We start from the raw sequence: 24166 nt of genomic DNA, 5'->3' as shown, positions 1-24166 counted from the left end.
CAGAAAGCAGATGAGGGATTGCCAGTGGCTGAGGTGAGGAAGTCAGTGGTGATTATTAAAAGGGTGTTTTCTGGGGTGATAAAAACCTTTTGAAAATAGAGAGGTGATGGGTGCACAGCACCGTGAATGCAGAAGATGCCTCAGAATCGTACCCTTTAAAACAGTTAATTGTTTGTTATATGAATTTCTTTGAAAAAAGGAAAGGGAAGACTGGCCACCCCCGCTTCTAGCAGGGCCCAGCTTTCTCCACTGTGCGGGGCGTCCTCTCTCCCGCTCACCTTAGCTGGACCTGGGCCAAGCCCCTTCCGGTGCCCCCACACCCCTGGCCACACCGAGACCCTGGGATCCAGCCTGCCAGGCTCACCGGTGGGTGCTGCTTACCCCTGCTTATGGCAGCACAGACACAGGCCTGGGTGACCTGTTTGGCTGTAGCCATGGGCAGCGGCTACATTGGACCCACCGTTTCCGGCAATAGCTCATTCCCAGGCCTCATTCTGAGCCCCTTCAGCCACATTCCTGCAAGTGCCAGGCCAGGTGCAGAGACAGATGCTGAGCCTCAGGCTGCCGCCCGGGGGCCACTCCCCACCTCTCCCCACCTCTGGCCCCCACACCCCATTACTTCAGCACCTGATCTCCTGTCCCATGGGCCTTCTCTCTGTAGTTTGGGCACTTGCAGAGCCACTGAGCAGCAGGGCTCGGCCACTGTGGAGTGCACGGCCCTGTGTCCAGCACGCGAAAGCCAACACACAGCTGGATGCGGCGGTATAGCCAAGGGTGTCCTTGGGTCCCTGCAGGCTCCCAGGAGGAGGTGGCACAGCAGCCTCGGGGTCTGAGCCTCCTGATGGACGAGTTCTTTTCTGAGGTCCTGGGCCAGCAGCTCTCATGGGCAGGCCTCGTCCCCCCACTCTTGCTGACTGCCCTGGGGGGCAGCTGGGTCCTCCCTCAGCCACGCTGCTGCCCGGCACAGGCAGGAGCGAGGTTTCCAGAGGGGCAGACGTTGGGTACACGGGTCATTGCGGGGCTGAGTCCTACGCCCAGCAGGGGAGGGTGCTCTACTGGGGTTGGGGATGGCTTCCCTGAGGCTTGGCCGCTGGAGCCAGGGCTGCCCCTTCCCTGCTCTCTTTCACTCTGCCTTTGTCCTGAGACTGCCTGATTTGCCCATCAAGTTAAGGATCTATTTGGGTAATTGTCCCCTGAATACTGTTCATTTAATCAGGACAGGCAGCTCATGTAAGAGCCACAAAGGAGACCAAGCAGAATGGAAGGCTGGCTGTGCTGTCCCCTCACCCACAGGTGGTCAGGACACAGCCCCCTGCCCAGCTGAGCTGGCCACTCCACAGGGGCCCCGGAGGCAGCACTGCACATACTTTTCCTGTGACTTTCAAATCTTTCTTTTTGCACATGAAACCCAACGATTTTTAGGGAAAAACATTCCGTTTGTTCAATTCTGTTTATCAGCCTTTCTCACTGAGCTGGGTGTGTTAGACAGGGAGACTGCTTGAGCAGCCAGGGACTCGGTGTTGGCTGGACTGGACCCTGGTGTCACATCTGCTGAAAGAGACAGGCCCGTGGTGCTCCATGTACACAGACAAGCCCACATGGCCCTTGTTTGTGCTCTGATGAGGAAGAATATGAGGGACAGGGGACGAATTCATGGGTGGACACTCCCCAGGCACCTGAGACATGGTCTGGTCCCAAGAGACCCAGGAGGAGGCACCCGGAGAAGGTCCTCTGGGATGAGTGCCCTCAAGGAGAGATGGGCTGAGATGGATGATCAAGGCGCACTCAGAGCTGGGCAGGGCTGAACGGTGCACGGAGAGGAGTCGGGGACACCGGAGGTGGCATCTGGGAAGCTTGTCCTTCAGCAGGCCTTGAGCCGGACTCTAGGGTAGGGACAGTGAGGAAAGCCGGCCTCAGCCACATGGGGCCCCAGTCCTGGGGAGGGGAGCTTCTCGGGCATGGCAGGCACCACAAGGGAGGTGGGTCCTGAGTGGGGGATGAGGGGAGGCTGCTTTGGTCTCGTGGCGTGGTGGAGCACTGGCCAGGCTGCAGGAGGGAATCCGTGTGGGCCTCAGCTCACACCTCCAGCTGGTTTTGCTTTTGGAGAAGATGGTTCCAGGTCCAATTCTCATAAGGCTCTGCAGATAAATTTAACCACAAATCCAGTTTTTATTACTTGCAAGAAGGTAGATTTTGGTAACAAACCTTGAGGCTAATTTATTTGATTGCAGCACCGATGTGTGCAGATACACTTTTCTGATTACGACCCCCTCCAATGAACACAAGCTAATCAACTGCAAAAGAGGATGAAGTCTGGGTAATAATTTTCACTGCTTTTTTCTAAACTTATTTACGATGCAGTCACACAAGGCAAAGCATGAGGCGGCGGCCGTGCTGGGACAGTGACACTGCAGAGTCCCAGTGGCTGTGGTTTTCGCAGGTGGTTAAGTTGGGCCGTCCGCTGCACCCAGGGGGCCACAGGGCCTGACATCCTGGCTTTTGTGTCTCAAATGCAGTGGCCTCGTGGTCTACGCGGACGGACCCCTGAACTTGGACCGCAAGGTGGAAGACATGTCCGAGCTGTTCCGGCCCTTCCACACGTTGCTGCGGAAAATCAGGTGGGGATGGAGACGGAGGGGGTGGGGGAGGGCAGGGGGACAGGAGGGCCACAGGTGGGCGCTGAAGTCATGTTTAGCTGCTGCCTCCAGGTCCTCCTCCTCTCTGCGAGGAAGGATGGGCCGGTTAATATTCCTTGGCAGGGGGGTCACGAACGACCCATGGGGGTCACAGAGTCCTGGCTTTTGCCCCCGCTGGGCATCGCATGGGGTGGGCGCTCTCTTGGGCTGAGCTGGGGGAGTGAACCTCACACTTCCTGACATGGTGCAGCAACAGCTAAGTGTCCCACTGTCCCCGCCATTCCCATTGTCCCCACCGTCCCCACCGTTCCCAAAGCGCTCACTTCTGTTGGAGTCTTGGTGCTTCACCTGTGCCGTCTGTCTTTAGTTACTGGTTTACGTCTGTGTCCACATGGGGGACCCCCTTTTAAAACACAACGCCTTCCCTTCATATGGGCCAAGGGCTTTGCTGGGTGGCCTGAGCCGACAGAGCCCAGCTGTGGCTTCCTGGAGGGACAGGGGCCACGTGAAGCCCATGGCCACATGTCCTCTGCGTGCCACCCTGGCTCTATGGCCTGGGACAGCTCAGTATTTCCTATCATGGCCCCTGATCACTGCAACCAGGCTTCCTTCGGGGACCCAGAAGCCTAGAACTCTGCCCCATGAGGGCCAGAGGTGCTGTGAGTCCAGACAGTGAAAAGTGACCCCGTGGGCTATGGGCTCCCCGTCACCCTTGCAGATGGCGTTGTGAGCTCTTGGGGCCTTGGCAGGTGGTCCTTGGCGTCAGTGGACTCAGGGGCAGGGGTGCTTGGTTCAGTACATGTTTCATCTGGGAGATGGCTGTCGCTGCTTCCCTCCTGCTTGGGGGGATGTGACCCCTGGACCTGGAGGTCGCAGTCCCATCCTTCCTCAGGTGACATGGAGGAGACCACAGCGAGGAGAGGAGACAGACGCCACCTAGACCAGGAAGGCACATGCACCCCCGCCCCACATATGGGGGTCGTACAGGAAAGGTGGCACAGGTGCCGGGCCGTGGCTGGAGAAGGAGCCTCCTGGGCATTGTGGGGCTGGAAGGGGGCCCAGGCCACACAGGAATAGAGTGGACGTCCTGGGAGCATATCCGCCCTTGGCCTGCACGGGCGATGGAGAGGAGGATGAAGCTGAACGGGCTGGAGGCAGAATGCTGTCAAGGGATTAATGCTAGGATTACAGGTGGACCACCATGCCCAGCTAATAAAAAATAATTTTTTTTGTAAAGATGAGGTCTTGCCATGTTGCCCAGGCTGGTCTTGAACTCCTAGACTTAAGCTTTCCTCCCGCCTTGGTCTTCCAAAGGGTTGGGATTACAGGTGTGAGTCATCTCACCTTGCAGAAAGCAGTGTGGATGGAACGTGCCCCTGCTGCCCACCCTGGGGCACTGATGTGGGAAACTCACCCATGGGTAGGGCAGCTGGGACCCAGGTGTGCACCCACAGGCTGGCCCTTCCACCCCGACGGAACTGCTGCTTGTGCCCCCCGCCCACCCACGGAAAATAGCGAGAATCCACAGATGAGCCTGCGCCTCCTCCAGTGTCAGGGTTTTAGGACTTATCTGTTACTGTCCACGTGTAGTGGTGTGATCCCAGCTCACTGCAGTCTCCGCCTCCGGGTTCAAGAGATTGTCCTGCCTTAGCCTCCGGAGTAGCTGGGATTACAGGTGCACACCACCACGCCTGGCTAATTTTTATATTTTTAGTAGAGCCAGGGTTTCACCATGTCGGTCAGGCTGGTCTTGAACTCCTGACCTCAGGTGATCCACCCACCTCGGCCTCCCAAAGTGCTGGGATTACAGGCGTGAGCCCCCGTGCCCAGCCAAAAGATCATGCTTTTAAAGGTAACTGAACTGTGGAAGTGAGAACTAGGTGAATGAACTAAGACTCCAGGGAAGGGAGCGTTTGAAGGTGAGCTGCAGTCTGCTTGGCTGTTTTTCCCCAGCGAAGATGTGATGATTTCAGGCTTGTCCAGGGCCCAGGCTTCCCAGGCAGAGAAGCTCTGCTGGGGAAAGAACATCTAATCACAAGGGCTGGTGGAACAGGCAGGCAGCTTGGGGGCATTCAAGCAGCACGCCCGCCAGTCCTGGGGAAGCAGGAAATCCAGGCAGAAAGCCCCCTGACAACAGGCTTCCTGCAGTTCCCAGGTGCTTAGGAACAAAAGCATGCCTTGAGGCCAGGCGCAGGGGCTCACGCCTGTAATCTAGGCACCTTGGGAGGCCCAGGCGGATGGATCACCTGAGGTCAGGAGTTTGAGACCAGCCTGCCCAACATGGTGAAACCCTGTCTGTACTAAAAATATAAAAATTAGCTGGGCGTGATGGTGGACGCCTGTAATCCCAGCTATTTGGGAGGCTGAGTCAGGAGAATCATTTGAACCCGGGAGGCAGAGTTTGCAGTGAGCTGAGATTGCACCACTAAATTCCAGCCTGGGCAACAGAGCAAGACTCTGTCTCAAAAAACAAACAAAAAGCATGCCGTGAGCACACTGCTAGAAACATTTGCCAGATTTTGAAGTTGCATGTGGCTGGAGGCTGAGCTGGAACTTGGAAGGACAGAACTCGGTCTCCTGCAGACTTTGGGGTTTGAGAAGACAGAGAGCCCAGCAGGCTCAGAACTGCAGTAACCAGACCTAAGCTGCAGCCAAGCCTCAACCTACTCCGTGTCCGAAGGGAATGCAACAATGGGCCTCATGCGGTCAGCCTAACAGAGAAAGGGGCAGTCCCCTCTGGTGGAAAAAGCGTCATCTGTAACCTTTATGATTCTTTTGTATCCAATGTCTGTCATATAATCCAAAATTGCTTAAAATGTTGGCCGGACACAGTGGCTCACTGCTGTAATCCCAGCACTTTGGGAGGCCAAGGCGAGCAGATCACCTGAGGTCAGGAGCTTGAGACCAGCCCGGCCAACGTGGCAAAACCCCATCTCTACAAGAATACAAAAATTAGCCAGACATGGTGGTGCATGCCTGTAATCCCAGTTACTCGGGAGGCTGAGACCAGAGAATCGCTTGAACCCAAGAGGTGGAGGTTGCAGTGAACCAAGATCGTGCCACTGTACTCCAGCCTGGGTGACAGAGTGAGACTTGGTCTCAAAAAAAAAAAAAAAAAAAAGTTAAAGAGACAAGAAAATACTGTAATCCCAGCACTTTAGGAGGCCAAGGCGGGCAGATCACAAGGTCAGGAGATCGAGACCATCCTGGCTAAAACAGTGATACCCCATCTCTACTAAAAATATAAAAAATCAGCCAGGCATGGTGGTGCACACCTGTAGTCCCAGCTACTTGGGAGGCTGAGGCAGGAGAATCGCCTAAACCTGGGAGGCGCAGGTTGCAGTGAGCTGAGATGGCACCACTGTACTCCAGCCTGGGCTACAGAGCGAGACTCCATCTCAAAAAAAAAAAAAAAAAAAAAGAGAGACAAGAAAATATATCTGATAGTTCAGATAAGAGCCAGAAAGTGGATGCAGACTGCTGATGATCCAGATACTACTCCCAAGGATGTGAACACAGTGCTGATTAATATGTTAAAGAAAATAGAAGGGGGCAAACTAGATAAGAGGATAGAGAATTTAACAGAGAATTGGAATCTATACAGAGAGACACAACCAAGTGTGGTGGCATGCACCTGTAGTCCCAGCTGCTCAGGAGGCTGAGGCCAGAGGGTCACTTGAGCCCAGGAGTTCTAAATTCTAGTGTGCTATGCTGATCAGGTGTCTGCACTAAACTTTGGCATCAATATGGTGACCTCCTGCAGCAAGGAACCACCAGGTTGCTTAAGGAGTGGTGAACCGGCCCAGGTCAGAAATGGAGTAGGTCAAAACTCCCGTGCTGATCAGTAGTGGGATTGCACTATTACAGTGCAGTGTGAATAGCCACTGCACTCCAGCCAGGACAACATAGCAAGACTCCATCTCTAAAGAAAGAAAGAAAGAGCGGAAGGAAAGAAAGGAAAGGAAGGAAGGAAGAAAAAAATAACATTCTAAATCTAAGAAAATTCACAATTTGACAATAAGGACACAGTAGATGGGTTTAGTAGCAGATTGGACCCAGCAGAAGCAGAACACAGAAGTAGTCAGCTTGAGGATAGCTCAATAGAAGAGACCCAAACTGAAGCTCAGGCAGGAAAAAAGAAGGGAAAAACAACAAGAAACAACAACAGAAAACCAGAATAGAGCATAAGAGACACGTGTAACAAACTCAAAAGGCCTAAAATACATAATTGGAATCCCAGAAAGAGAGAGAGAAGGGGCAGAAGCAAAACTCAAAGAAGTAATGGCTAAACATTTCCCCAAATTCCAAAAGACGAAAATCTCTAGCCACAGATTCAGCAAGAAAACTACAAACAAAAAACCAACCAGCATACCTGGGTATATCATAGTGAAATTGCCAAAAACAAAGACAAAACGTTTGACAAGCAGCAAGAGAAAAAGGACATACTACTTTGAAACGAACATAAGATGGATAGCTGTCTTCTCAACAAACGAACAAAAACAGTGGACTCCGACAAGCAGTGAAATAACGTATATTTAAACTGCTGAAGGAGGTCAGGCGCGGTGGCTCACGCCTGTGATCCCAGCACTTTGGGAGGCTGAAGCGGGAGGATCACTTGAGCCAGGAGTTGGAGACCAGCCTGGCCAGCATGGTGAAACCTCGTCTCTACTAAAAATTCAAAAATCAGCCAGGCGTGGTGGCGGGTGCCTGTAATCCCAGCTGAGACATGAAAATCACTTGAACCTGGGAGGTGGGGGGTTGCAGTGAGCAGAGATCAGGCCACCGCTCTCCAGCCTGGGCAACAGAGTGAGACTCTGTTTCAAAAAGAAAACAAAACAAGAAAAATTGCTGAAGGAAAATAGCTGACAACCAGAATTTTATAACCAGCAATAATATCACTTCAAAAATGAAGGTGATATTTTGCCTTCATGAATTATTCCAAAACATAGAACTGAAGGAATTTATTATCAGCAACCTGCACATAAAACAATTAATTGGAGTCTTCAGAAAAAAAAAATTGTATCAGATGGAAATGTAGAAATGCTAGAGAGGCCAGGCGCGGTGGCTCCTGCCTGTAATCCCAGTACTTTGGGAGGCCAAGGCAGGAGGATTCCTTGACCTCAGGAATTTGAGACCAGCCTGGACAACATAGTGAGGCTCTCTACTAAAAAAAAAAAAAAATTAGCTGGGCATGGTGGCATGCCTGTAGTTCCATCTTACTCAGGAGGCTAAGGTGGGAGGATCATTTGAGCCCAGGAGTTTGAGGTTGCGGTGAGCTATGATTGTGCCACTGCACTCCAGCTTGGGCGACAGTGAGGCCCTGTCTTAAAACAAGTAATGCAAGAGAGACTGAAGAACATGGTGTGGGTTAATATAAGTGAATATTAACTGTACAAAATAATGTGTGTCTGTGGAGTTTAAATTATACATAGTACTAAAATTCATGATACAAGTAGCAGGAAAGACAGAAAGGGGTAAATGGAATTTTAGAGTTGTATTGGAAATGTGATTGAATAAATTATTTATATTAGAATGTGATCAATCAAGGATTGCTATTATAATATTAGGATAACACTAAAATAATAAAGATGAATAACTAGCAAATTCGTAGAAGGAAAAACATCCAAAATAAGGTAAGGACAGAGAAAGGGAAGATACAACAAATGGACCAAATAGAAAAAAATAATAAGATGAAAGATACAAACCCAGCCACATCAGTGATTACATTAAATACAAATGGACTAAATATTCAAGTGTAAAACTATGATTACCAGTCTGGGTTGAAACAGCGACAACAACTGAACTTGGCTGACGAGAGACCCAGTCCTGATGCAAGTACATAAACAAGGTTGAGAGTAAATAGACAACATAAATCATGCAGACACCACCCAAAGAAAGTTGCTGTAGTTATATTTATCAAAGTAAACTTTAAGGCAAGAAAGATCACTGGAGATAAAGAGAAATATTTCATGCTGATAAACAGGCAATTCAGTAGGAAGATGTGACAATCCCAAATCTGTATGTATGGGCTGAATAACACAGCTGTAAAACTTATGTAAAGCAAATAACAGAAATATAAGGTGAAATAGACAAATCCAAAACCAGCAGGATACTTTAATTTACCTCTCTATAACCGATGGAACTAACAGGAAAACCCTTGAGGATGTAAGAAATCTCAATAACAAAACTAACAAACTTGACCTAACTTACATGTGTAAGTTACATCCAACAATTGCCAGAATTCAAGTTCTTTTTTTTTTTTTTTTTTTTTGAGATAGAGTCTCACTCTGTCGCCCAGGCTGGAGTGCAGTGGTGCGATCTTGGCTCGTTGCAACCTCTGCCTCCCAGGCTCAAGCTATTCTCCTGATTACAGGCATGTGCCATTACTGCCTGGCTAATTTTTGTATTTGCAGTACAGACTGGGTTTCACCATTTTGGCCAGGCTGGTCTTGAACTCCTGACCTGAAATGATCCACCCACCTCGGCCTCCCAAAGTGCTGGGATTACACACATGATCCACTAGGCCCACCCTTATGTTCTTAAAAGTATGTGGAGGCTGAGTGCAGTGGTTCATACCTGTAGTCCGAGCACTTTGGGAGGCCCAGGTGGATGGATTGTTTGAGCCCAGGAGTTTGAGACCAGCCCGGGCAACATGACGAAACACTGTCTCTACAAAAAAGGAAAAAAATGGGTGTGGTGGCACATACCTGTGGTCCCAGCTACTTGGGAGGCTGAGGTAGGAGGATGGCTTGAGCCCAGGAGGCAGAAGTTGCAATGAGCTAAGGTCATCCCACTGCACTCCAGCCTGCACCACAGAGCCAGACCCTATCTAAATAAATAAATAAATAAATAAATAGCCTGTGGACCAGTTATCAGAATTGATTATATGACAGACCATAAAGAAACCCCCAGTGAACCTCAAAAGACAGAAAGTATTCATAGTATGTACTCTGACTTTAGTGAGCCAGGTATCAAAAAAAAAAAAAAACCTGGAAAAACCTGGAAAAATCCCCAATTACATGATAAATTAGGCAAAACACTTCTATTTATTTATTTATTTGAGACAGAGTCTTACTCTGTCACCCAGGCTGGAGTGCAGCTGGCATGATCTTGGCTCACTGCAACCTCCACTTCCTGAGTTCAAGCGATTCTTGTGCCTCAGCCTCCTGAGTAGCTACAACCATAGGCATGAGTTACCACGCCTGGCTAATTTTTGTATCTTTAGTAGAAACGGGGTTTCACCATGTTGGCCAGGCTGGTCTGAAACTCCTGGTCTCAAGTGATCTGCCCACCTTGGCCTCCCAAACTGCTGGGATTACAGGTGTAAGCCACTGTACCTGGCCCAAAACACTTCTAAATAATTCATTGTTCATTGCAGAAGTCAATGGAAATTTTTTTTTCTTTTGTAATATAGATGGGATCGCACTGTGTTGCCCAGGCTGGTCTTGAACTCCTGTGCTCAAGCCATCTGCCTGCCTTGGCCTTCCAAAATGTTGGGCATGAGCCACTGTGCCTGGCCAAAATGTAAAAATAGTTTTAACTACATGATAATAAAGATATGATATATCCATATGGCCAGGCCCAATGGCTCATGCCTGTAATCTCAGCATTTTGGGAGGCTGAGATGGGAGGATCACTTGAGCCCAGGAGTTCGAGACCAGCCTGGGTGAGGCAATTCTCCCACCTCAGCCTCCTGAGTAGCTAGGACTACAGGTGTGAGCCACCACACTTGGTTGTTTCTTTTTGTATAGATTCCAGTTATCTGTTTAAATTCTTCATCCTCTTATCTAATTTGCCCCCTTCAATTTTCCTTAACGTATTAAAACAACAACAATAAAATGCTTAGTTGGGCATTGTGGCACATGCCTATAGTCTCAGCTACTTGGGAGGCTGTGGTAGGAGGCTTGCTTGAACCCAGGAGTTTGAGAGTACAGTGAGCTATGATCCCACCACTGTATTCCAGTATGGGCAACAGAGTAAGACCTCATCTCTAAAAAAAAAAAAAAAAAAAAAAGGAAAATTAAGATGAGGCCTAAGCAGTGCTTTGAAGGAAATTTATAGCACTAAATGCTATAAATTAGAACAGAATAAAGGATGAATTCAATTATGTAAAATTTTATCTAAAGAAGCTAGGAAATGATAAGTTTATCATACCTCAAGAAAGCAGGAGAAAAGAAATAATAAAAATAAGAACAGATGTCAATGAAATGCAAAACAAATGTATAGTAGGGGAAAGACAAACCCAAAAGTTAGGTTTTTTTTGTTTGTTTGAGACGGAGTCTCACTCTGTCACCCAGACTGGAGTACAGTGGCACGATCTCGGCTCACTGCAGCCTCTGCCTCCCAGGTTTAAACGATTCTTCTGCCTCAGCCTCCCAAGTAGCTGGGATTATAGACACCTGCCACCACACCCAGCTATTTTTTTTGTATTTTTAGTAAAGACGGGGTTTCACTGTGTTGGCCGGGCTGGTCTCAAACTCCTGACCTCGTGATCCACCCACCTTAGCCTCACAAAGTGCTGGGATTACAAGCATGAGCCATCATGCCTGGCCCAAAAAGTTAGTTATGTTAAAAGATTAATAAAATTGATAAATTCCTAGCTGGACTAGTTCAAGGAAAAAAAGATAAAACATAAATCACTAATAATATAGATGGAAAGGAGACATCACCACAGACCTTACAGATATTAAAATGATAGTAAGAGGATATTATAAACAACTTTATATCACTAAATTTGACAATTTGAATTAATTGAACAAATTCCTCAAAAAAGCAATTAAAGCTAACAGAAGAAGAAATAGAAAACCTTTTAATCCAATATCTATTAAAGAAGTTGAATTCATTATTTTAAAACCTTCCCACAGAGAAAACATCAGGCACAGATGGCTTTCCTTATGTATTCTTCTAAACATTTAAAGAAGAAATAGCACAAATCTTATATAAATTATTTCAGGGTATAGGAAAAAAAAGACATTTTCTAAGTCTTTTTTATTATTATTAAGACAGACTCTCACTTTGTCACGCAGGCTGGAGTGTGGTGGCACAATCTAGACTCACCGCAACCTCTGCCTCCCAGGCTCAAGAGATCCTCCCACCTCAGCCTCCTGAGTAGCTGGGACCACAGGCATGCACCACCATGCCCAGCTAATTTTTGTATTTTTTGTAGAGACAGGGTTTTACTATGTTGCCCCGGCTGGTCTCAAACTCCTGGGCTCAAGCAATCCGACTGTCTTGGCCTTCCAAAGTGCTGGGATTACAGGCATGAGTCACCATACCCAGCCCTAACTCTTTTTTTTTTTCCAATAAGTGTATAATCTAGACATTTAAACCTGACCAAGGTATTACAAGAAACAACAACTACACCAATCTCTCATGAACATAGATGCAAATACCCTTAAAAAGATACAGACAAATAAAACTCAACCATATATAAATAAGATAGATCATGACCAAGAGAAATATATCTGGGCACAGTGGCTCACACTTGTAATCCCAGGACTTTGGGAGGTTGCGGCAGGAGGATCACTTGAGCTTGGGACCAACCTGGGCAATATAGTAAGACCTCATCTCTACAAAAAATTTACAAATTAGTCGAGCATGGTGGTGCACATCTGTACTGACAGCTACTTGGGAGGCAAGATGGGATGACTGCTTGAGCCAGGGAGGCAGAGGCTGCAGTGAGCTGTGATCAGACCACTGCACTCCAGCCTGGGTGACAGAGCAAGACATTGTCTCAAAATTAAAAAAAAAAGAAATGTATTCCAGATACGCAAGATTGGCTTAACATTAGCAAATCAAATTGATGTTTTGCCACATTAATTTTAAAAATTGGAAGAAAAATCATATAATTTTGAAAGATTCAAGAAAAGCATTTGAAAAAATTTCACACCAATTTATGGTGAAAACATGGCTTAGCAATAAACAAAACAGAATAAAAAAAGCATCTCTTAGCAAACTAGGAATAGGAGGGAATTTCCTTAACCCAGTCACAGATAGATATAGATACAGATTTCGTCCGTGCGTATCCCTGTGTTTGTGTTGTCTGTTGTGTGTGTACTACAGCACACATCCCTGAGATTGGGAAGAAGATGTCTACTATTCACTGTCTCCATTTAACATTGTTTTCTGGCCTAGCAAGTGCAATAAGTCAAAAATAAAAGGAAAATTAGGAAGTTACATAGCATTGGAAATGAAGGACTAAAACTGCCATTTTATGTAGATAACGTGATCAAGTACCTAGGAAACTCAGGAGCATCTTCAAGCTATTAGAAATAATAAGTAGATTTAGCAAGGTCACTAGATGAAAGATCAATATACAAAAATAAATGGTCTTTCTGTATGCCAGCAATAAATAAATGCGAAATGAAATCAAAATACTGTCTTAGTCAATTTTGTGTTGCTATCACAGAATACCTAAGACTCAGTAATTTATAAAGGAAGGAGATTCATTTAGCTCATGATTCTGGAGGTTGGGAGGTCCAAGATCCAGTGGCTGCGTCTGGTTAACTTCTGGTGCAGACATCGTGCTCTGTCATAATGTGGCAGAGAAGCAGGAGGGGAAGGGGGCATGTGCAAAGAGGCCAAACACAAGAGGCAGCCTCACTTCATGACAACCCACTCTTGTGGTAACTAATTTGGTCTCATGAGACAGGCATTAATCTCCTTAACAACCTAATCACCTCTTAAAGACACCACCTCTAAACACCACCACATTGGGAACTAAAGTTCAACCTGAGTTTTGATGGGGACAAACCACCCCCAAACCATAGCAAATACCATCTATGGTAGTACCAGTAAATATCAAATATGTAAGCATAAATCAAATTAACGATGTCCAAGACCTCCATTGAAAGTTATAAAATGTTATTACCATAAATTTTTAAAGCCCTGGACAGCAATTCCATTCAGAGAGAGGAACCCCTGATGTTATGAAGATATCAGTTGTTCTCAAATTAATCTATGAGTTCAATGCAGTCTCAATCAAAATCCCAGAAGCTAGCTAGCTTCCTTCCTTCCTCCCTCCCTCCCTCTTTCTCTCTTTTCTTTCCTTCCTTTTTCTTTTTTTTTTTTTTTTTTTTGAGACAGAGAGTCTCGCTCGGTTGCCCAGGCTGGAGTGCAGTGGCACAATCTCGGCTCACTGCAAGCTTTGCCTCCCCGGTTCATGCCATTCTCCTGCCTCAGCCTCCCAAGTAGCTGGGACTACAGGCGCCCGGGCCACCACGTCCAGCTAATTTTTTGTATTTTTAGTAGAGACGGGGTTTCACCGTGTTAACCAGGATGGTCTCGATCTCCTGACCTCATGATCCACCTGCCTCGGCCTCCCAAAGTGCTGGGATTACAGGCGTGAGCCACCACGCCCAGCCTCCTTCCTTTTTCTTTCTTTCTTTCTCTTTCTTTCTTTCTTTCTTTCTTTCTTTCTTTCTTTCTTTTCTCTTTTTTCTTTCTTTTCTTTCTCTTTTCTTTCTTTTTCTTTCTTTCTCTCTTGGGTGGATTCAGCTTAAGAAAGTTCTGCCCAGCTCTGCAAAGCGTACTTCCTCACAATAGCCACGGCTGTGCTGGAATGTCCCATGTGGGACTCAGACCACAGACATAGCCGGAGCTTCTCCCAGCAGAGAGTAGCCCACAGTCGGCCTGTAGGAGCCTGCTCCAGGAGCTTCCTGCTCAGCATCACTGAATTAACTGCACCTTTGGGTCTCGGCCTCAATGCCTCTTCCTCCAGGAAGCCTTCCCGGCCTCAGCCAGGTGCCCTGCTGCACCCACCTTCATGGCTTGCATTGTCTTTGGTTGCAGCTGTCATTATTGTAGTTCAGTCATTGTTTGTATAAATGCTTGTTTATCATCTGCCTCACCCAACTGCAGGCTAAGTTCACAAGGGCAGGAGCATGCCTGCCTTCTTCCTCGTGTCCTAGTGCCCAGTTCCTGCTGCATAGCCAGTGCCCAATGGTATTTGCGGAATGAAAGGATGAAGGTCTATGTGTAAACCAGCATGTATTTTTTCACTCCTTAGAGTTTCTATTCATGCAGCTAACACATGCCTAACAATCACGGCTTTCTTATTTTCTGCAAAAGTTTCCAGAATCTTGTTTTAGAAAAGAAACCGTACTAGAATCCCAGCCGGCCACCTTGAACACTGTTGTCCTGGCCGGCGAGACCCGAGCCTTGTTCCGTGGTGGAGGAGACGTGCTGGTGCCTTGTGAATTCAGTTGCAAGCGTTCAGTGCCTGGCTGTTGTTCTGCTGGTGCAGACTCCAGGGTGCTGCGTCCACTCCTGGTCGAGAAGGCTGGTGTGGCTTTTGGGACCCTCACCCTTGGGTTTTGTCTTGATTCGTAGGGATTTGCTGCAGACGCTGACGGAGGAGGAGCTGCACACGCTGGAACGGAACCTCTGCATTTCCCAAGACGTGGAGTTCCCTATCCGCGCAGACGTGCAAGGACCCGCTGCCCTGGCGCCCGCCCTCTCTGCCCCTCTCCCTCCTGAGGGGCCACTCTCAGCCAAGGCCAAAGACCCGGATGCAGAGCTGGCCTGCTCCATGCAGTACGACGACCAGGAGCTGGAGCAGCTCAGCCGCATGGTCCACAGGGCAGGGGACGAGATGTCCTCTTTGCTTTCACCGCCCAGCGCCTGCCAGTCCCCAGCGCACAGACCGGGAGCAGAGGGCAGCCCAGGCGGGGAGGCGTCTCCAGGTAGAGCGCGCCTGCGGTCGGGCAGTGACGAGGAGGAGCGCGTGTTCTTCATGGATGACGTGGAGGGGACGGCAGAAGCCCTGGCCAGGCCCGAGTCTCCAGGTGGCCCATTTGGGTGGGCAGGCAGTACCCGGGCCGACCCCCAGGAGAAAGGGCAGGGTGGGCCAGGCGGAGCAGTGGGGGTCAGCGTGCCCGCCTCGGAAAAGGAGGACTTGAGCAACAACAACAACCTCGAGGGCGAGGGCACAGGTGGGGCCAGCCTCGCGGGCACCAGCTCCTGCAGCTGCCTCGACTCGCGGCTGCACCTGGACGGCTGGGAGGTGGGTGCGGATGACGCAGAGACGGCTGAGATGATCGCCCACCGGACAGGGGGCATGAAGCTCTCAGCCACGGTCATCTTCAACCCCAAATCGCCCACTTCCCTGGACTCTGCGGTCGCCACCCAGGAGGCCGCCTCAGAGCCCGTGGCCGAGGGGATGGATGGCGGCCCCCACAAGCTTAGCACTGCGGCCACCAACTGCCTTCTGCATTCCTGCGTGTGCTGTGGGAGCTGCGGGGACAGCAGGGAGGACATGGTGGAGCGTCTGCGGGAGAAGTGCAGCCCGGGAGGCGTCATTGGTGCCTCGTACGCTGCCGGCTTAGCCAAGGCCAGCGACAGGGTCCCTGAGAGACAGGAGGAGGCGCCCCCGCCCTCAGAAGATGCCTCCGACGGGCGGGAGCCCAAAGCCCCCACTTCCAACAAGTGCCTGCCTCACACCTCAGGTTCCCAGGTGGACACAGCGAGTGGGCTGCAAGGAGAGGCTGGGGTTGCAGGTCAGCAGGAGCCGGAGGCCAGAGAGCTGCGTGCTGGGAGTCCCTCGGCTCATGAGGCGCCTCAGCCCCTGTCTGACTCCAGGTAAGACCCAGTCTGGCCCAGAGACTGGGTTTGTCCTCTCTGCACTGGCGGGTAGGTGCTGGCGCGTTCTCCAAGCATTGCAGTGTTTCCACCTGAGCCATTCTGGCCACCGACAGGTGCTGGGCCCTGGCCAGGTGTGGGGTCTGTGTGTGAGGAGGGGCAGGGGCAGGAGCTGGCTGTGGAGGCACCTGCCCTGTGGGGCGTCATGCACCAGGAAATGTGTGCCAGCGGATCCGCTTCCCTGTTTCTGATGTTCCAGGTGCCTTTCAGGTGACATGGGCACAGTGCCAAGCCCTCAGCTCACCTGCTGCAGCCCCGGCCCATCCCGCCCCTGGTATGAGCCACATGTGCCTGCGCGGGGCAGTGGGAGTGGGCTGTGCCAGTGCCTGGCCCCTTACCCTGAGCCGCATCCGAGCGCACTGCCCACTTCTCTTTGCTGACCACTGCGGCCGCCTGGCTCACACCAGGCTGAAACAAGATGCAGACCCGTGGCCATGGGCGTGGAGACTGGGGGCCATGAGGGGTGCTGAGACCACCCACGGGCAAATCCTCAGGGGTGTTCCCAGGGCCTCTGCCCCTCCCAGGACCCTCTCCTCCTTTCCCTGCACTGGGGGGAGGTGGGAAGTCTCCTGTCTCTTCTCATGGGCTCCCATCCCCCACACTGGAGACAGGGAGGGAAAGGCAGGGGCTGGGCCCAGCCCAGGGTCACTCATGGCTGCGTTGTCAGGGCCATCGACCCCCTTGCCAGGACCCCGCCCTGCAGGGCTCCCACTCTGGCTGTGGCTGTGTCTATAGGCCTTGCTAACGGGAAGAGAGCGGGAGGATAGGGAGGGGACGAGGTTCAACTGGAGACCAGAAAAGCCCCACCAGGAGCCGTGGGAGCTGGGCAGCAGATGGGGATGAAGGTGCGGGGCACAGGTGCAGGAGTGAGGGGCTGTGTTGAAGGATGGCAGGCAGGCCCAGGAGAGGGTCCTCACACTGGGGAAGGGGCTTCTTGGTGCAGGGCAGATGCCTCCTTCTTCCTATGCTGGGTCCTCCCAGGTCGTGCGCTCGCTGGAGGAGTAGGAGTGGCCAGGGTCCCGTGACGGTCAGGCCCTTCTTCCTTTCCGCTGCCCACTCAGGACTCAGGGCCTCCCTGTAGCTCTTCCCTGTGCTGCGGGCTGGGTGGGCTGGGCCTGGTTCCCGGCGTCCGTCCCCACTCCCCACCAGGCCCTGGCAGCCTCAGTCACTTTCCATCGATGGATTTGCCTCTTCTGGACATTTCCTGTGAACACATTCACGTACAGGTGGTTCCTGACTTATGATGGCTTGGCTTAACGAGGGCGTGAAAGTGACGTGAACCCAGCAGGAACCGTCCTCCGCGTTTTGAAGGCTAGGAGGGTCAGATGCATTTCTGACTTAGGATATGATAGGTTAAGTCAAGAAGCATCTGTGGTGTGTGACCTCCAGGGTCCGGCTTCCTCCACCGAGCATAACGTCTGTAAGGGCCACCATGTAGAGGCACACAGCAGCACGCCGTTCCTTTTTATGACTGAATCACACTCACTGCATGGGGAGACCGTCTTTCATTTCTTCATTCACCAGTGGATGGTGGATGTGTTGTTTCTATGTTTTGGCTGTGATGAAAATTTTCATCCAAGTTTTTGTGTGGACACGGGTCTTCGGCTCATCTGGGTGGATCCCTGTGAGCAGAATTGCGGATCATGTGGTCACACTGTGTGTGGCATTTTGAGGAGCTGCCAGACTACTTTCCAGTGTGGCTGCAGTTGGCATCCAGGCAGCTGTGGATGGGGGTTCCAGTTTCCTGCGTCCTTCCTTACACTGGTCATTGTCTTTGTTTTGTCCTTAGGGCACGCCCCACTCGTCAGCAGTCAGCTGATGTCTCTAAGGCCACTGGACACCATTTCCTCACAGCAGGTTCATTGGTCTCATTCAGCATTACATGTGTAGAGCTTGCCATTGACAGCTGATTCAACTTTATATTTGTGTGGTTCCTGGTCAAATCTATAAATAAGATAGACCCAGGCCGGGCGCGTTGGCTCACGCCTGTAATCCTAGCACTTTGGGAGGCTGAGGCGGGTGGATCATGAGGTCAGGAGATCGAGACCACAGTGAAACCCCGTCTCTACTAAAAATACAAAAAATTAGCTGGGCGCGGTGGCGGGCGCCTGTAGTCCCAGCTACTCCGGAGGCTGAGACAGGAGAATGGCGTGAACCCGGGAGGCGGAGCTTGCAGTGAGCCAAGATGGCGCCACTGCACTCCAGCCTGGGTGACAGAGCAAGACTCCATCTCAGAAAAAAAAAAAAAAAAAGATAGACCCAGAGAAGTCTCTCTGAAGGAACCTTTTTCTCCCCTGTCCCCAAAGGGAACAGTTTAAGAATGTTTTATAGTATACCCTTCAATTTTCAAAAATGTAAGCAAAGGCACATGAGTAGATGTTCAGATACACACCCGCATATTCCCTATCCCCATATTTGGTGAAGGGCCTCCTGCTACAGGCACTCGCCCCCACCTCGCTCTCCTGGCCTTCTGCCCGAGCCACTCCAGTGCTTGCTAGAGATGTCCTGCTTCCCTTCACCGCGGGGCAGGGCCCCACGCGAGGCTGGCCTGGCGTGCACTCGGACCTCGGTGCTGGCTTGGGCTTGTTTCCAGGCTTTTGCTGTCACAGACGTGCCATGATGAACAGCCTCACGCAAACAGCCTCTCCTCTTTCTTGTGGGTGAGGCCATTTTTGAGATGCAGCCTGAGCTTCATGGCCGTGTCAGCCAGAGCACCTTTTGCCCACTACTGGATGCTTTCCTCAGGGGCTCAGACCCAGTTCATTGGCAATGGATCCTTTTTCTCCGAGTTTGACATGAAACCATCAGAAATTCTTTGACAGGATAAGCGGTGGGGGAGATTTTGGTTTGGGGCCTGCCCATCTTTTGCTGCTGGGGGTGGTGGGGGTTGTCCAGGTGACAGCCAGTGGACGCCCATCCCCTCCGGAAGCTCCTCCCACCTTCCTGGCGTGACCTCTGTGCCCCATCATGGTACACGGCGTCTTAGGCGGCCTCAGCTTCCCAGGTCTTATGCAGCTCAGCACACGCTGAGGCTCAGCTGAGGAAAGGGAAGGAGCCCAGGAGGTGGTGTCATCCTCCAGGGAAGCGTTTCTGGCAGGTGCTGAGGATCCGAGAGAGCAAGCACATCACGGGGTGATCAGGACAGTCATGTTTGGTTCGATTTAGGACTGTGCCCGGAGGTAGCTGGAAATCAGGTGAGCGGGCGGCAGCACGTGGCAGCTGTCCCGTCCAAGGTGCAGGCGGTGTGCACCCTGGGAGCACCATTCACTCCCCCACTCATCTGTGTCTCAAGCATGTTCCGGAGTGGCTGGGCCAAGCACCGGAGACCCACCAAGGAACAAGAGACATGGCCTGTCCTCCCAGGTGTCACCTCACACGAATACAGAGGTGATAACGCAGTGGGGGTTTTTAAACAGACACAGGAGACCAGCTCCACACACACAGAAAGTTCACCCAAATTCAAACAGCCCCGTGTCAGGAAGCCTGGCTGGTGTTAAGTAATGTTTGTGCGAGGCCAGTCGCGTGCACAGGTGTGGCTGCATTTGGTTACTCCTCCCATTCTGCAGCGGGAAAGACTGAGACGGAGAGGGTGGTATTTGCCTTAGCTGAGAACATCTGGAAGAGCCCAGGCCTGTTTGGCTGTGAGACCCGCTCACCCGGCAGGTGCCCCTGCAGCCCCTGTGGCTGTGGTGTGGAAGGTTCAGAGGGAACAGCGGGCACGGCCCTGACTGAGTCGGACCTCCGTGTGCTGCAAATGAAGGAAATGCATGGGGCCGTGGCTGACCAGCCTGTGAGATTCCCCTGAGGCCCCTGGAGCCTGTGTTTCTGGCCAGGCAGACAACAGCCTCCAGGAGGAAGGACAGGGCTTCCCGCCACCAGCCAGGGGACGGATGCACGCAGGAGGTGGGTTGGCACACGGCCCGCTGGGGTCCTGGCGTGAGGGTCCCAGCCAGGAGGGGCCCCTCTCTGGGGCGTTTCCTCAGGTGCTGTCACCTGGGAGTCCGGACATTGTCCTCGACAGACAGCAGTGAATCAGCCTTGCGGATGTGAATGTTCTGGAACCTACACCCTTCAGCTCTTTTCATTTTACCGGCTTCTTTCCGACCTTCTCAGTGGTCAGTGAATCCTTTTGGAGGAGTTGATGTTTTTTAAAAGCTTATTTTCCCTTCAGCTAGCCTCACCTCTTTGATCTAGAACCTTCCATCCTCTTGAAGTCACCCTTATAAGTTACTTGTCTAGATGACAGAAAGTCTGCTCAGGTTGGTTGTCCGTTCCTTCCAGGGACACCAAGAAGTGGATTTCCAGCTCTGCCTTCTTTGAAAAGTAACACTGACTCCCTGTTTGCTAATTATAAACATGGTCCTGTTCATTGTAGAAACTTCGGAAAACATAAGGAGAGACTGGGTCTGGTGGTTCATGCTTGTATTCCCAGCAGTTTGCGGGCTGAGGCAGGCGGATTGCTTGAGGCCAGGAATTCAAGACCAGCGTGGACAACATAGCAAGACCCCATCTCATGAAAAGTAAAAGCAAATTAGCCAGGTGCAGTGGCGTGGGCCTGTAGTCCCAGCTGCTTTGGAGGCTGAAGCAGGAGAATCGCTTGAGCCCAGAAGGTGGAGACTGCAGTGACCTATGACTGTACCACTGTACTGCAGCCTGGGTGACAGAGTAAGACCCTATCTTTTTAAAAAACAAAACAAATAAGGAAATAAATATCACCCCAAATCTTCTGAACAGTTTTATTCTTTTTTTTCCACTGAACATGGTTTTATAGTTTCCTCTACAGTTTTTTGTCTGCCTCTTGGATTCTCTTTTCTTTTCTTTTTTCTTTCTTTTCTTCCTTTTCTTTCTTTTTTCCTTTCCTTCCTTTTTCCCTTTTCTTTCTCCTTTCTTTCTTTTCTTTCCATTTCCTTCCTCCCACCCTCCCCTCCCCTCCCTTCCCTTCCCTTCCTCCCTCCCACTCTCCCCTTCCCTTCCCTTCCTCCCTCCCACTCTCCCCTTCCCTTCCCTTCTCTTTCCTTCTCTTCCTCTCACCCTCACCTCCCTTCCCTTCCCTCCCTCCCCCCTTCCCCCCTCCCCTCCCTTCCCTCCCTCCCTCCCCCCTCCCATCCCTTCCCTCCCTCCCCCTCCCATCCCTTCCCTCCCTCCCCCTCCCATCCCTTCCCTCCCTCCTACCCTCCCCCCACCCTCCCCTCCCCTCTCTTCCCTCCCTCCTACCCTCCCCTGCCTTCCCTTCCCTCCCTCCCTCCCTCCCCTCCCTTCCCTTCCCTCCCTCCCTCCCCTCCTTTCCCTTTCCTCCCTCCCTCCTTCCTCTCCCTTCCCTTTCCTCCCTCCCTCCTTCCTCTCCCTTCCCTTTCCCCCCTCCCTCCCTCCCCTCCCTTCCTTTCCCTTCCTCCCTCCGTCCCTCCCTCCCCTCCCTCCCCTCCCTTCCTTTCCCTTCCTCCCTCCCTCCCCTCCCTTCCCTTCCCTTCCTTCTGTTTTCTCTTTTCAACCACAGGGTCTCCCTTGGTTGCCCAGGCTGGAGTGCAGTGACACAAACACGGCTCCCTGCCTGGGCTCAAGCTGTCCTCCTGCGTTAGCCTCCCAAGGTGCTGAGATTACAGGTGTGGGCCGCTGTGCCCAGCCTTGGATTATTTCTTTAGAATTGGTCCTTAGAAGTAGAATCACCACAGCAAAGGTATGAAGCCTTTTAAAGCTCCGCCACTCACTGTCAAACTGCTTTCCAGAAAGAGCTGATTACCCCCAGCAGTGCGATCCCTCGCCGACACTTCCAACTCCAACTTGAGTGGGAAAAAACGGAGTACCCTTCGCGGTTCCTGAGGTTCGCCCCCTCTGATGACTGCCAACCTGGGCAGTTGTTCTGTTAGCGCCTGTGTTTTTCGTTCTGCGAAGTGACTGTGTTTTCTGCTGTTTTTCAGCTGGGATGTCATGCTTTTTGGACTTGAAAACGTTCCGTCTGGTCTGTTTGTGGCTTTCTCCAAGTTATTCTTGCCCTTTGACTTTGTTTTTGGATGTCTTTTGATTTGCAGATGTCCTCAATTTTATCTTGTGTAATTAAGTTTATAGAAATTCTAGAAACAAGTTTGTTCCTCTGCCTTTCTGGTTGATTGCATGTGGTGCGAGGTGCGCTGCTCCTCTGTGGCGGGGCTGGGGAACATTCTTCTCATCTCTGGTGGCCTGGGTTTTATTTTTTGCCATCAATCCTGCAGCCCTGATGACTAGGCGGGAGGAGGCTGGAACCAGTGTCAGGGGCCTCTGTGCATCAGAGTGGGACTGACGGAGGCTGTGGCCGTCCTGACACACGGTCAAGGCTGCCCGGGCGCTGGCTTAGGGAGGTCTCAGAGCCTGTCACTATCCGTCCCGGGGGGGAAGGCCAGGCCTGCTCCGTCGTGCAGTCGAGCGCCTCTGTGACTGTACTTGAGTCCTGCTGGTGACCTCACTCCCCTGCCACTTGTCCACCGTGCTCAGCATCCTCTCTGGCCGTTGCTCTAGGTAGAATGATAGGAGTCTCACAGGCTTCTCGGGACAGACAGTGGCCAAGCCTCTGCCCCAAGCCTGTGGCACATGCCCCGACTGTGTGCGCCTTCCTTCTGGAACTTGGCAGTGGCAGACAGATGACAGATATTGAGGGATATCCCTTTTAGGGGAATCGCTGGAGTCACAGTGGGGAGTGCCCTGCTCCATATGCAGATGTGAGGGGAAAGGCAGTGCCTGGTGAACTGACTGCTCGGCCTGAGCCTCAGTTTTGTCATCTGCAAAACGGACCAACAGCAGGCCCCAGCCACATGGCAAGATGCACTCCTCACGCATCACCTCTCGCCCTCTGCCGTTCCTCCCAGCACAGCCCGCCGTGTCACTGTGTCACCGTGTCACCCCACTGTCACTGCTCGTCCTCTGCCGTTCCTCCCAGCACAGCCCGCCATGTCACTGTGTCACCGTGTCACCCCACTGTCACTGCTCACCTTGCTCCTGGATTGCTCTTGCAGCTGTTCGTAGCCATCTTTGCGATGATCCATCTTGGCTTTGCCTCTGGATTTCATTGTTTCCTGGATTCACATCTCCATCCCCCACTCTCCTGGCGGTGACAGCTGTCCCAGGTGACATCAGGCATTGCAGTGGCACTTCATGACTTCACTCCCAGACAGTGGGTCCCGGCCTCCAGCTTGAACATCCACCCACCGCGCCCCACCTGGCTTCTTCTCCGCTGTGGCCTGGGGTCATTCCACCGAGCTCCTCTGCCGTCTGCCAGTGTGAGGACAGGGCTCAGGGGTGTCACAGAGGAGAGCCTGCAGCGGGTCTATCCCGAGACGGCTCCAGCTCTCCCAGGCCTACTGACCTTCTGCCCCGTGGTGAGGTCGCTGCTGCAAATCCTCCTGGGCCCCTCCAGGCCATGACACAGAGGGTCCTGCGGCCCCTAGCCTGGCCCCCAGTGCCCAGCCCAGAGGAGGGCAGGTTGTAGCTGGCACATCAGTGAAGGTGCCGCTGCGTGGGGAGTCACCTGCTGCAGGGCTGGCACTTCTGATATGCTTCGTTCCCACATCCCCCATTCGGCTTTCCCACCAGCAGACAGGCGTCAGCCCCTTCCCTGGGTGGGGCCTCACCCAAGGGCCGTGCGGTGCTCTGGCCTCGGTGGCCTGGAAGGCCATGCTTCCCTCTCTGCAGCACGGTCAGGGCTGACAGAGCCTTCAGTGGCCCGGCCCTACTGTGGAGCTATTCTGGGGGCTCAGAGGACACAGGCAGCCTCCAGGTGGAAGGCTGAGCTGCCAGGCTGTGGGGGCTCCCTGGCTCCGGGGGCTCCCCAGTGGACCCACTGCAGGACAAGGGGACGGAGTGACAGGTCTGGGACTGAGGCAGCCTGGCCTTGCTCCAGTGCCTGTGACCTTGGGCAGCAGGTG

At 51.8% G+C, this 24166-nt stretch overlaps 1 protein-coding gene across 11 annotated transcripts in view; it reads left to right on the top strand.

Moving 5' to 3' along the window:
- Nucleotides 1-24166, top strand: part of ZFYVE28 (zinc finger FYVE-type containing 28) — a 140577-nt gene that overhangs the window by 89572 nt on the left and 26839 nt on the right. For 10 of the 11 annotated variants that reach the window (XR_008651625.2, XM_055245855.2, XM_055245854.2 and 7 more), the window contains 2 exons: nucleotides 2517-2618; nucleotides 14967-16214. Coding sequence is in view for 10 of the 11 variants with exons in the window: in XM_055245855.2 (XP_055101830.1) it covers nucleotides 2517-2618; nucleotides 14967-16214 (1350 nt within the window). In the remaining variant the exon portion in view is untranslated. Of the gene's footprint in view, nucleotides 1-2291; nucleotides 2318-2516; nucleotides 2619-14966; nucleotides 16215-24166 lie in introns of those variants that run through there. The other variant, XM_063619662.1, reaches the window with a different exon arrangement.

Source organism: Symphalangus syndactylus, chromosome 16, assembly GCF_028878055.3.
Source record: "Symphalangus syndactylus isolate Jambi chromosome 16, NHGRI_mSymSyn1-v2.1_pri, whole genome shotgun sequence".
Lineage (NCBI taxonomy): Eukaryota > Metazoa > Chordata > Mammalia > Primates > Hylobatidae > Symphalangus > Symphalangus syndactylus.
Note: the sequence above shows the minus strand (reverse complement) of the source record. Positions and strands in the feature narration are given on the sequence as shown.